This window comes from Callithrix jacchus, chromosome 7, assembly GCF_049354715.1.
Source record: "Callithrix jacchus isolate 240 chromosome 7, calJac240_pri, whole genome shotgun sequence".
Lineage (NCBI taxonomy): Eukaryota > Metazoa > Chordata > Mammalia > Primates > Cebidae > Callithrix > Callithrix jacchus.
The window spans coordinates 25,921,784-25,934,949 of NC_133508.1; the positions used below are offsets into that span (position 1 = coordinate 25,921,784).

At 36.3% G+C, this 13,166-nt stretch overlaps 1 protein-coding gene and 1 long non-coding RNA gene across 2 annotated transcripts in view; one reads left to right on the plus strand and one right to left on the minus strand.

Annotated features, from left to right (window-relative positions):
- GPR158 (G protein-coupled receptor 158) overlaps nt 1–13,166 on the plus strand; it is a 420,273-nt gene that overhangs the window by 383,581 nt on the left and 23,526 nt on the right. The window contains exon 7 of the mRNA XM_002750100.6: nt 7,299–7,537. Coding sequence (XP_002750146.3) covers nt 7,299–7,537 — 239 coding nt within the window. The remainder of the gene's footprint in view (nt 1–7,298; nt 7,538–13,166) is intronic.
- The window catches only part of LOC128932551 (uncharacterized), an 81,098-nt gene that overhangs the window by 3,037 nt on the left and 64,895 nt on the right, over nt 1–13,166 (minus strand). Inside the window, exon 3 of the long non-coding RNA XR_008482495.2 lies at nt 963–1,003. This is a non-coding gene — a long non-coding RNA (uncharacterized LOC128932551). The remainder of the gene's footprint in view (nt 1–962; nt 1,004–13,166) is intronic.

Below are 13,166 nucleotides of genomic sequence, written 5' to 3' on the forward strand. Positions count from 1 at the left end.
ATGTGACTTACTCTATGCTCAACGGGCTACAGAGAAACAACAAATATTATGTTGTATTTTAATTACGTATGTGTAATTAAGAGAGAAAAAAAAATTTTTAAAGTCCGTTCCTTCTAGGCTTAAAGGTGTATTTAAAATTTTGTAGTAAACAAATAATTGTAAGTGATGATTTTTCCATATTTCCAAATAAGATAATGTTGAACAGACCTTATAATGAATTTTATATTTGATCTCTTTTTGGTAAATATAGGTGTCAAAACTAAGTTATATATTCTTCTTTCCAAAAATTCTCCCCTTAATGAGCACTTGCTTTTGATACTGGTCAAGACATTTGGCATACTAAGGGGGCAGTGCCCAGGAAGATACCTCAGAAGACAAGCGTGCACTCCCCTTATCTCCCTTTTTTTCTTTGAGGTTTTAAGATCAAGATATAAGTTATTTTAAGGTCTCAAAATAATCCTTTCACAAAAATACGACAGTTTTATGTTGTAAAAACATTAGTTATTTGTCAAAGGTTATGTTCTTCGGTCTTCTTCGGTCACCAGCTGTCAGCATCTCCTGAAGATCGGTTTTTTCTTCATAATGACACCTGCATGCGGCTCGCTGGCTGTCCAGATGTGGTTTACAACCTAAATGTATAACACTGTCAAACAAGAGTTCCACTGTTGTTTCACAGGCCTGAACATGCTGAGTTAGTCCTAGTGTTTTCTGTACATCTCAACAGATCTTGGAGAGGCAATACTGGAACTCCTCGTCGCAGTCATTCTTGCTTTTGCCACAGGTCTCATAGCACATGAACACCGAACAGTGGAGAGCCACATCCATTCGGTGGGGAGGGTTTATAACCATAACGTGAGAATTGTCTTTTATACACTAGTGGGATCAGAATAGGTAATGCCTAGAGGTTCTTTCAGCTCTAACCATAAGATTTGACTTGCTAACAGTCTTGCAGCCATTCTTACCTTCCTTCTTTTTTTTCATCATTCTTCCTTATTCCATCTACCTTCAATTAGAGAAAAAAGGAAGTGAGAAAAAAGGAAGAACAGTTGAGATATGAGAACTCATGTAGCTCATGGGAACTGACAAAAAAATACTTGTCAATATATTTAGAACGCAGTTGTGAATTTTCTTTCTTGTAATAGCAATCACTTACTACACTCATAATAATCTTGTTACACTTCATGTCTGATAAGTGTCTGAAACCTATTCCTGTGCCAGTGATGGCAGTCTTTTTAGGTGTTTATCTAAAATTCATCCACTGATCAAGAAGTAATTTTAATTTACTTCTGAAAGTGAAATTTTGAGAAACTAATGCAAAGCTTAATGAACATGGGGACTTGTCACCATTAAATGCAGAATGACAGAAACCTCCAGTACTTTTTGAATTGTTAGCTCTCAGGACTCTTATGTCAATAATTGATTGGCTTTACACTTACAGGAAGTGTCACCTCGTACCTTTTATCACAAGCATTTATTCTCCGGAATTTCTATGAGCACAGTAAGATTAATAGCAATTAGACTCTAATGAAGAAACTCAGGACATTAGGATTATTACAATTAAATTAATAAAACAGAAGACAGAATGGCTTCAGGATATATATTTTCATTCATTTTTATAAACAGAAGAGATGCTGCAAAATCTCATACAAATGCAAATGTTCTGAAAGTGGAAAACTATTATTAGAAGCCTTGTATTCCTGTCATCAGCATAATAAGAATTCAAAAATCTACCTGGCAGGCTAGAGCAGTCAACCTACTGGAAAGGTACCTGCACCAATCTCAGAGCTGCTACGAAAAATTGTTTAGAGCAGCAGTTCTCAAACTTTACCTGTAATCAAAATTACAGGAAAAGTTTGTTAAAATAGATTATTGGACCATCCCTGAAGAGTTTTGGAGTCACTAGGTCTGGGTGGGATCCAAGAGTTCCAAGTTTCTAGGTAAAATTGATGCTCCTTGTTTGGGAAGCATGGGCATCAATGGCAAATAACGTCTAAATTGAGACATGGAGATACAGGATTTAGAAAAACACTGTTTTTAGGTAGGAGGAAGGATGGTGAGGAAAGCTGAGGGCAAAGGCCCAGATAGAGGATAACTGCATGTCATCCAGAGGGACCTGTGAAACTGTAGGATATAGAGAATGGGGAGATGCAGCTGCAGAGGTGAGGGGAGCCAATTTTTAGAATTGTTCTACCATACTAAATTTTGGTGGAGAGCCAGTGATTGTAAACAGGGAAGCAACATGATCAGATGTACAATAGTGAAAGATCTTGTTGTCCATCAATAGGAATGAGTTGGTAGCCAGGAGCTGTATAGTGGCAGTGAGGATGAAGAAAAGTAGAAGTTAAAGATACTTAAGAGGTTGACATTAAATTCTTAATGATTCATTTGATTGCTAGAATGTGGATAAGGGAGAAAAATCAAAGTTTAATTCCTAAGCTGCTGCTTTGTACGGTTAGACAGGGCTGTAACACAACAGCAAAGATTGGAGAAAAGCAAAGGCAAAAAAAAGGAGAAGGAAGGAGTGGAGAGAGGAGTGATTTTTGTTTTGGGCCCTGCTGATGTCCAATAGCAGGGATTGAGCTCAAGAGAGTGATCTGAACTAGAGATGTACAGGTGGGACTTGCTGGCATAGAGATGATAACTGAGAAAAGGAACCAATATGTAGTGAAAATAGAACATTGCCACATTTAGGAGATCCTTGGAAACACTGCCATTTAAAAGGCAGAGTGAGGAAGAGAAGTTTGCAATCGAGACTGAAAAGGAGCTAGCAAAGAAGTAGGAAGATAGAACTAGGAAGAAAACCAAGAGAATGTGACATAATGGAAGCCGAGGGCTCCAGCCATACCAGAAACTGGGGAGAGATCATGTAAAATAAGAAGTGAAGGCCGGGCGCGGTGGCTCACACCTGTAATCTCAGCACTTTGGGAGGCCGAGGCGGGTGGATCATGAGGTCAAGAGATGGAGACCATTCTGGTCAACATAGTGAAACCCCCTCTCTACTAAAATACAAAAAATTAGCTGGGCATGGTGGCGCGTGCCTGTAATCCCAGCTACTCAGGAGGCTGAGGCAGGAGAATTGCCTGAACCCAGGAGGCGGAGGTTGCGGTGAGCCGAGATCGCGCCATTGCACTCCAGCCTGGGTAACAAGAGCGAAACTCCGTCTCAGGAAAAAAAAAAAAAGAGAAGTGAACAGTGTCAGTTCTTGGAGGAAGGTCATGGATAATGCAAGTACAAGTTCTTATGGTACAGAAATGTAGAGAAAATAAGAAAGCAGAGGCAGATGAATATAATGACAATTTCTGGGTTGCCCTTTTTTTCATTTCAGAATAATTTCCATGAATGTATCTGCTATTAAAAATGAAATGGAATGCATGCTTTGGATATGCCTTTTCATATTAAATTTTTGAATTTCCTGCAGTCTTCTCATATATATTGGGCTTTTCTTCAGAAATAGTGAAACGTGAACTGATAGTCTCTTGAAGATTTATCTCTGAAAAAATAATGAAAAAGTAATCCATATAGGAAGTCCAATGATGTGATTTTTTTCTACAGTTGTATTTCATACAAATGCATGTCTGTGTATTCTTTTTTATAATTTGGCTTCTAAGCTTATTTTAAGGCAATCCTAGAAAAATGCATCTTACTCCATTTTACAAAAACCAATATCCTGAAATTCTTACGTTGAATTGTAGAGTTGTGTTTATTATGTTTTCTATTATTTGAAAGCCAGTAAAATCAACAATGGGAGACTCATGAGGGATTTTGCTCTGTTTTTTTCTCTCTTGAAATGAGATTATGGGGATTTATGACAATCTTGAATTTTCAAGCTATACAATAAATACCCAAAGGGCCATCTGGAAAACATGAACATTTCTGGTAATTTAGAAATGGAATTTCTTGAGTAAAAGATTACTATAACTGGAATCTTAGATTTCCTTTGCAAAAGACCGAACTTAACTGATTAAGAAGTATTTTAAACGAAGCAGTTACCTAACAAATCCACTATTAGCTTTCTATGAGATTTAAAATTTCAGTGGGAATTGTGAAACTCTTTAAGTATCAGAAAAAAGAGTATTTCTCACATTTTGTTCATGGAAAGAATATATAGATCATAACTATTTTTCTGGAAAGCACTGTTTCTTAACCTGATGAAAACTCATTGCCTTAACTTGAAAACTCCCTAGAGTTCCTGGGTATTGAGAACCAGGCTTTTCTTCCTGCCAACCAGTTCCCCCTACTGTCCCTAAAGACAGCTTACATTTTTCAGCTTTTGATTTCTGTTAATTAGAATATCTCCTTATATCTTTCCACTTTCCTTCATTTCTACCTATTGATGTTCCCCAAACCCCAGATCAAATACTACCTATCCTGTTGGGTTAGCAGACTTGCTAGCCACCTCAATATATAATGCTAGCTTACTTCTAGTTATATTGTAAGCTTCTAGGAGACAATAATTACATCTTATACCTTCCATGTTGCCTAGCATGATGCCTAACATATGGTTGTCACTATTTAAATCTTTGTTCATTATATTTATATTTAAAATGTTCACATTAAGAGTAAAGCTAGAATTTGGAACACGGATGTTCTCTTTTTCTGCCCTTGACCAACTATGGAAGAAAAATGGGTCAGGTTCTCTCTGGAGAATGTAGTCATTCAAAATTTAGAATTCATCTAGGTTAAACCAGAAACAAATATGTGTAAATTAAGATTACAAGTTTCTCCTACAGAAAATAAGATTGGAACTGGCAAAAATATTTTCCAAAAAAAATTTCTTACTTCTAGGTAGAATTCTTGAATCTTAATCTGTCAGTTACAATGGAAGTCTTCTTATCCAGCATAACTGGACTTAGTATTATATTTGGTCAATTTGTTAATGAAGTTTTTTAAAGTAGAAAAACATTTAAAAAGTATGTTGATACTGTAATTTGAAACACAAATAATCACTTACCAGTCTTTGAAATAAGGCTTCTTTTGGACTGTGGGTTTGATATTTAGAGTTCATTGTTCTCTCTATAGCACAAATCCCCAAAATGTATTGTCTATTGCATTGTGTCAAATTTTTTTGAAGTAATCTGAGTGTAGAATTTTTCTAGCTTTCTGTTTATTGACCACTCTGTATTTTAAAATTTCTTCACTTTTGCTAACATTTTAATGTTTTAGTCTTTCCAAAGCATTCAAGAGATATTTCATAGATATGTCTCCTTGATTTCATAATCATTTTCTGAAATATAAATATTAAAATATTTATAATATATGAAATATATAAATATTAAATAATTTTTTTTTGATACGGAGTTTTGCTCTTGTTACCCAGGCTGGAGTGCAATGGCGCGATCTTGGCTCACGGCAACCTCCGCCTCCTGGGTTCAGGCAATTCTCCTGCCTCAGCCTCCTGAGTAGCTGGGATTACAGGCACGCGCCACCATGCCCAGCTAATTTTTTGTATTTTTAGTAGAGACGGGGTTTCACCATGTTGACCAGGATGGTCTCGATCTCTTGACCTCATGATCCACCCGCCTCGGCCTCCCAAAGTGCTGGGATTACAGGCGTGAGAATAAAAATTATTTTATATTTATATATTAAATAAAATTATTATACATTAAGTAATCATGTATAATTTGAGAATAAATACACCTGATTCATAACAAATAGTAATTAAACAAGTTGGAAAAGAAGTGCTTAGGCATAGGGAAGAGTAATAGCATGTTACCTGCCAGTGTTAGCGTGCACTGTGAAATGGATGGCACTTAATACATTGCATATAAGGAATGGAGAGTAGCTGTTAATCTGAAGAACTGACTAAATGGAGAGTGGCTAAGAGACCTGTTGCACTTTTGTTTGTTATTATATTTATGACATTGTTCTGCAGAATAATTGAGAAGTATTTTATTAATAATTCAATAACTTTACCCTCTGTCCTGAAGGACAGTGGGGTTAAAGACGTTGGGTGGGGAGGAGTAGAAATGAGAATAAGCTGCAGAATAACTTTCTTTACTGGATGTGTGGTGTTAATTCAGGGAGAACTGCCAAAGGTCTATGGATGGAGGAAAAATATAGCATAGTACATCTAGGCTATTTCAGGTGTACTGACTTATTTCTGGACTTAGAATGATCTTTATAAAAAATTCATGTGGCTTAAAATTATTGAAAGAATGAGGTAAAGGAGAGAATAGAACATTGGGAAAATGTATTTATTTTTATGCCTTATGGAAATTGATTACAGATACTCTCACCGTATCATAAACCAATCATTGTGGTTTATATCAAATCATAATTTTGTGACATAAAATATCAGAATGTGGGTGGGGAGTTAAAATCAGCCAAGAATATTTTAGAAAGGAAATTTAAGAATAGAGGATTCCTATAGCAAGGTTGGATTTTGTCTTCACAAAATATTTAGAGATAGGACAGTTATTAGATATCATCTAACCTAGTAGTTCTCAACTCTGGCTATTCATCTGAGATATATACAGAAGATAACTCTTAAGTTTTAAAAATCATATTTCCTATAGATCTTCCCAGTTTTCTTCCTTAATGCGCTGACGTTATTTAGTGTACCTAGTGTTTAATTATTCCTCTCATTTTTATTATGACTTCATATTTTTGGTAGTATAAAGTGACCAAGAAAGTAGGTAATATGAAATGATTTTCAGAAAATATCTTTAAAAACATTCTACTGTTAAAACAACTGGTTCAAGGAAGTGTTTGAGTTAGTATAATGTTGTAAAATACAACCACTTACTTTCAGGACTATGTTTTGATCCCTCAGAAACCTTGTTAAAGCAATGTTTGCCTACGGATCTTTCTAAAGTCCCGAGAATTTTCCTTGAAATATTAAGACATGCTCAAAGAAATCCCATTATATATGAACTTATTGACTTAATGGACGCTAATGAAAGATATTTGTTTTACTATTGGAAGATAAACTAAGATAAAATTAAATAAAAATATGAACAATATTGTTTCTGGATTTTCTCATGTTAAAACTCCGCATAAGCCAGGCACAGTGGCACATGCCTAGAGTCTCAGCTACTTGGAATGCTGAGCCAAGAGTATTGCTTGAGCCCAGGAGTTCAAGGACGCAGTACACTATGATTGTGCCTGCAAATAGCCACTGCACTCCAGCACGGGCAATGTAACGAGACTTCGTCTCTAAAAAACAAAACCAAAAACAAAGCAAATGCTGATTAAGTGGATTTTGGTGGGTTTACATTTTACCTAGAAAATAAGTTATTTTAGAGTTTTACTTTCTGAGTGTTAGGCTTGCCTTCATATTTGAACTTTTACTTTTCTAGGGTTTTGAAGGTATTTCTTTCACGAACGGCTCAACGAATTCCATATATGACTGGAGGACGGGTCATGAGGATGCTGGCAGTAATACTCTTGGTAGTGTTTTGGTTTCTCATTGGCTGGACTTCATCTGTGTGCCAGAATTTGGAGAAACAGACTTCACTTATTGGCCAGGGGCAAACATCTGATCACCTCATCTTCAATATGTGCCTCATTGACCGCTGGGATTACATGACAGCAGTAGGTATGTGGTCACTTGTTTCGTGTGATGGTCTTACCATTTTTCAGTAGCATTGAAACTGACTTCATTAAAAGTCCTGCCAGACTCTTTTATGAAGCCTAAATGTACTTTTGGTAAAATAACATGAAAATGGCAGTAATAGCATGTGAAATGCAAACTTTTTCTGGAAGTTCCTATTGTTTTTCAAAGGTATATAACTTTGTTGAGACAATGTCATAAATCAGAAAGGAGAAATGAATAATGGCACCTTCTGTGTATAAACAGCTTAATTTTTTTGATTTTATCAGTTGGTCCCCATTTGACTAACATTAGCTATTCTCTTGATTTATTTCCTTACTTGGGAGAAAAAAAGGAAGCATGCTGCTTTTCTGAAATAAAATATTGGCCCTATAATATATCAGACTTGGTAGGGCACTCTTTGTAAAAAGATCGTCTCTGCAAAATTTCTGATTAATCTATCTTCCTTGTGCTGACCTTAAAAGACAACTTCCTTATAATTCTCTGGAGGTTCAGAATTACACAAAGACTAAGCCATGTTACTTGAAGGTAGTAAGTGCTGTGTGGCTGAGTTTGGAGAACTTAGAAGAGCTGCATCATGGCTTGGGCCCAAAACACAGATTATTGTTCTGGCAGGCCAGTGTTTTGAAAAAAGAAGGGGGAAAATCCATGGGAATTTTTCTGTTGTTAGTATTAGTCAATTTTAAGCTAAGTATCTAAAGATATCAAAAAAAAGAATATTTTCTTGTTGTTCCCCTCAGTAAGTCACAGGAAAAACCTTAATAATTGTATTTGGCAGATGTAAAAAAATAGAAACATGAGTTTTGATTCCCATTTTTTGTCTCCCTCATGTTTTGTAATTGTTGGCTAAATATTTACATGTGGTCTTTTGCTGGAAGCTAATAAAATGTGTATTTAGTTTGCAGTTCAAATGGAGAAATATTTTTCTGGGGAAGATATTTTAGGAATCTTATAAACCTGGTATCTGCAATAGTGAAGCAATATGGGTATGTAAAGAGAATGATTATAATGATAATAGATAAAGCCTATACTTTGGGTAATAGAACTATCAGAAGATAAATCATAGAGCTAAGGTAGGAAGCGATTCTGATCTTGACTTTAGTCTGGATATGAAAATTAAATTCTATAGATAAAAAATTTCTACTCACCCTAACATTATGTTCTCAATGCAAGTTAACCAAATAGGAAAAATTATTTCCTTGCATTATTATGAAGCAAAGGCCACTAGTTTTTATTTTTGTTTAACAACAATAACAAAAAAAATACATGATGATGCAAACATGTCATCATAGCATGGCCTATTCACCCAGAATATTTTTTTATGCATTGGAATTCAGATGCATTTGAGACCTTTAACAAAATTATTTTGCACTCCAAAGAGGATCAAATTTGTGATTTCTGTGTAGGAATATATAGAAATATATAATTGATAGTATCTCGTATAAAGTCCTTATTCCTTTATCAGATAGCTTACTATTGATTCACATAGACAAATGAGAATTATTCAAAATTACTGAAAAGCAAAGTGAGGTGGTGAAGATTCTCGGTGCACTAGTAGTTTAGTAAAAGACGATAGTGATTTGGACCAGAACTCAGGAATCTTTTATAAAGGACAAGTTTTTAAACCATGGATAATATTTATATTATTGCATAGAGGTTTAAAGAACATTCATTTTATAAGAATAGTGAAGATGGGCCGGGGGCAGTGGCTTGTGCCTATAAACCTAGGTACTGGGGAGGCTGAGGCATGAGAATTGCTTGAACCTGGGAGGTGGAGATTGCGGTGAGCTGGGATTGTCCCACTGCCCTTCAATCTGGGCAACAGAGAAAGACTCAATCTTAAAAAAAAAATAGTCAAGGATGAAAGTGGGTGGAAGTTGTATGAAACATGGAGGAAATGCCTACCTAGAAAATAAGATAATGTTGGAATACAGTGTAATACTGGAGGGTTACTTTGTTCTGGTTTTATTACCTATACTTTAATGATACTGTATGGTTAAGTTTATTGAAAATGTCTTAGGAATTTAGAGAAGCAGAAGAGTGATATAATGAATCACTAAATGCAAACAAGATGACTACAAGGATGTATTTTTTAAGTGAAATGTACCAAACTCACCAAAGTCAGGGGTTTGGGAGTTGGAATGATTAGAAGGGACAAAGAGCAGCTCTCAGAGTGTGGTCCCAGAACCTGCAGCAGCTACATCGCCTGGGGAATTGTTAGAAGTGCAGATTCTTAGAGCCCACTCTGATTTCCTCAATCGGAGACTCCGGGATGGTGGGACCCAGCAATCTGTGTTTCATAAGCATTCCAGGTGATTCTCATGTTACTGTGAAGTACAGACCTGCTGACTCCATAGAAGGAATCAGATGAACTTATGAGAACATAAATATAACAAATTTCAGTAGTGCCCTGGCCATTCCATTCACCCTTACTGTTCCCCTGATCAACCACTAGAACATTCTTTGCAATGATTATTTCAAATCCTCTTTTCATACCTCCAAACTCTCCCTGTTTCTTTTTTCTTTTAGTAAATGACTTCTACTTGAAAAAAAATAAACAGGAGCCATCCAATAGAAATGTCTTCAAATTCCTACCTTCATATCTATAAGTCTTCCCATATCCACATTTATTCTTATCTTTTCTCCCTCATATTATCTAAGGAAATACCCCAACCATATTATCTAAGGTAATACCCCAATCTGTGCCAGACTCATCTAACATTTTGGCCCCCTCATCGCCACTGGCCACTCTCATTTTATATGAACTTTCTGTCATCTAAAACTCCCCTGCCTCCAAAGTCACTCACTGAATACACTGAAGAATTCCATTCTTAGCTTTTGGGGGACAGGTGGTTTTGGTTACATGGATGAACTGTGTGCTGGTGAAATCTGCAATTTTATTGCACCTGTCACCCAAGTAGTGTACATTGGACCCAGTCTGTAGTATTTTATCCCTTGCCCCCTAACCCCTTCTGAGTCTCCAGTGTTCATTATACCATTCTGTGTACCATTATGTGTCCATAATTCTCCTCCCACTTCTAAATGAGGATGCAGAGTATTTGGTTTTCCATTCCTAAGTTATGAAGAATTCCATTCTGACCACAACCCATTCCTACTTCATTTAATTACTCCGTCTACAATAGCTCTTTAGTAACAGATTGTTTTCATTGTACTTTACTGTTTCTGAATTTGCTCTCCTTCAGGGAGAAAGCTTACCAGGCAGCAGATTTTTCCACTTGCAGGAATGGAACTATGGAAAGAAAATGGGTATTTTAAAAATAATACATTAATTTTCAATAATATGGGGAAAGAAGACAGAGAGAGTAAGGAGGACCCTGAGATACACAGTGTAAGAGAGAATGAAGATTCATAGCCTGAGAGGGCTGCAGGGCATACCATTCCTTAGGTAATTACCAGGTCTCAGTTAGAGAGGTACAGAGAAGCTAAGAGAAGACATTGATTATAGTGGTAGGATCTAAATCATGGCTTCAGGAATGAGATAGAAATATCAAAACAGAGGCAGAAATTAAACTAATACTCCTAACGGTGTTAGGTGATAACATTAGGGTCTCTCAGAAAATCAAGACTCATGATAAGAGTTCAGGGACCAAGAAGTAAGAGAAAGTTATTTCTTGTCTTCTGCTAGCTTTTGAATTTGTTTGATCTTATTCCTCTAGTTCTTTTAATCATGACATTAGGGTGCTGATTTTAGACCTCTCTTCCTTTCTCTTCTGGACATTTAGTGCTATAAATTTCCTTCCGACACTGCTTTAAATGTGGCCCAGAGATTGTTCAGTTTCCACATCGTTGTGCAGTTTTGCGAGTTTCTTAATCCTGAGTTCTAATTTGATTGCACTGTGGTCCAAGAGATTGTTATGATTTCCATTCTTTTACATTGGCTGAGGGGTGTTGTACTTCTAATTATGTGGTCAGTTTTAGAATAGGTGTGATGTGGTGCTGAGAAGAATGTATACTCTGTGGATTTGGGGTGGAGATTTCTATAGATGTCTATTAGGTCCACTTGGTCCAGATCTGAGTTCAAGTTATGGACATCCCTGTTAATTTTCTGCCTTGTTCCTCCATCTAATATTGACAGTTGGGTGTTAAAGTCTCCCACTATTATTGTGTGGGAGTCTATGTCTCTTTGTAGGCCATTAAGAACTTGATTTATGTATCAAGGTGAACTAGAGAATCAAGAGCAAACAAATTCAAAAGCAAGCAGAAGACAAGAAGTAACTATGATGGGAGCAGAACTGAAGGAGATAGAGACACAAAAAACTCTTCAAAAATCAATTAAGTCCAGGAGCGGTTTATTTTTTGAAAAAATCAACTAAATAGATAGAAGGCAAGCCGGACTAATAAAGAAGGAAAGAGAGAAGACTCAAATAGATGCAATAACAAATGGTAAACAAGGTATCACCACCGAGACCAGCGAAATGCAAACTACCATGAGAAATTACTATAAATACCTCTATGCAAATAAACTAGTTAATCTAGAAGAAATGGACACATTCCTGGACACTGGAACCCATCTAAGACTAAACCAGAAAGAAGTTGAATCCCTGAATAGACAAACAGCAAGATATGAAATTGAGGCAGCAATAAATAGCCCACCAACCAAAAAGAGTCCAGGATCAGACAGGTTCACAGCCAAATTCTACCAGAGGTACCATTCCTTCTGAAACTATTCCAAACAATACAAAAAGAGAACTCATTTTATGAGACTAACATCATCCTGATACAAAAACCTGGCAGACACACAATTGAGAAAGAACATTGATGCAAAAATCCTCAATAAAATACTGGCAAACCGAATCCAGCAGCACATCAAAAAGCTTATCCATCATAATCAAGTCGGTTTCATCCCCAAGTCAGGATGCAAGGCTGGCTCAACATAAGAAAATGTATAAACATAATCCATCACATAAACAGAACCAAAGACAGAAACCACACGATTATCTCAATAGATGCAGATAAGGCCTTTGACAAAATTCAACAGCGCTTTATGCTAAAAACTATCCATAAAGTAGGTATTGGTGGAATATATCCCAGAATAATAAGAGCTATTTATGAAAAACCCACAGCCAATATCAAACTGAATGGGCAAAAACTGGAAGCCTTCCTGTATAAAACTAGTGCAAGACAAGGATGCCATCTCTCACCACTCCTATTCAACGTGGTATTGGAAGTTCTAGCCAGGGCAATCAGACAATAGAAAGAAATAAAGATATTCAAATAGGAAAAGACAAAGTCTAATTGTCTCTATTTGCAGACAACATGACTGTATATGTAGGAAACCCCATCGTCTCAGCCCAAAATCTCCTTAAGCTATTAAGCAACTTCAGCAAACTCTCAGGGTACAAAATCAATGTGCAAAAATCACAAGCATTCTTTTACACTAATAACAGAGAGCCAAGTTCATGAGTGAACTCCCATTCACAATTGGTACAAAGAGAATAAAACACCTACAAATACAACTAACAAGGGATGTGAAGGACCTCTTCAGGGAGAACTACAAACCACTGCTCAAGAAAACAAGACAGGACACAAACAGATCGAAAAACGTTCCATGCTCATGGTTAGAAATAATAAATTTTGTTAACATGGCCATACT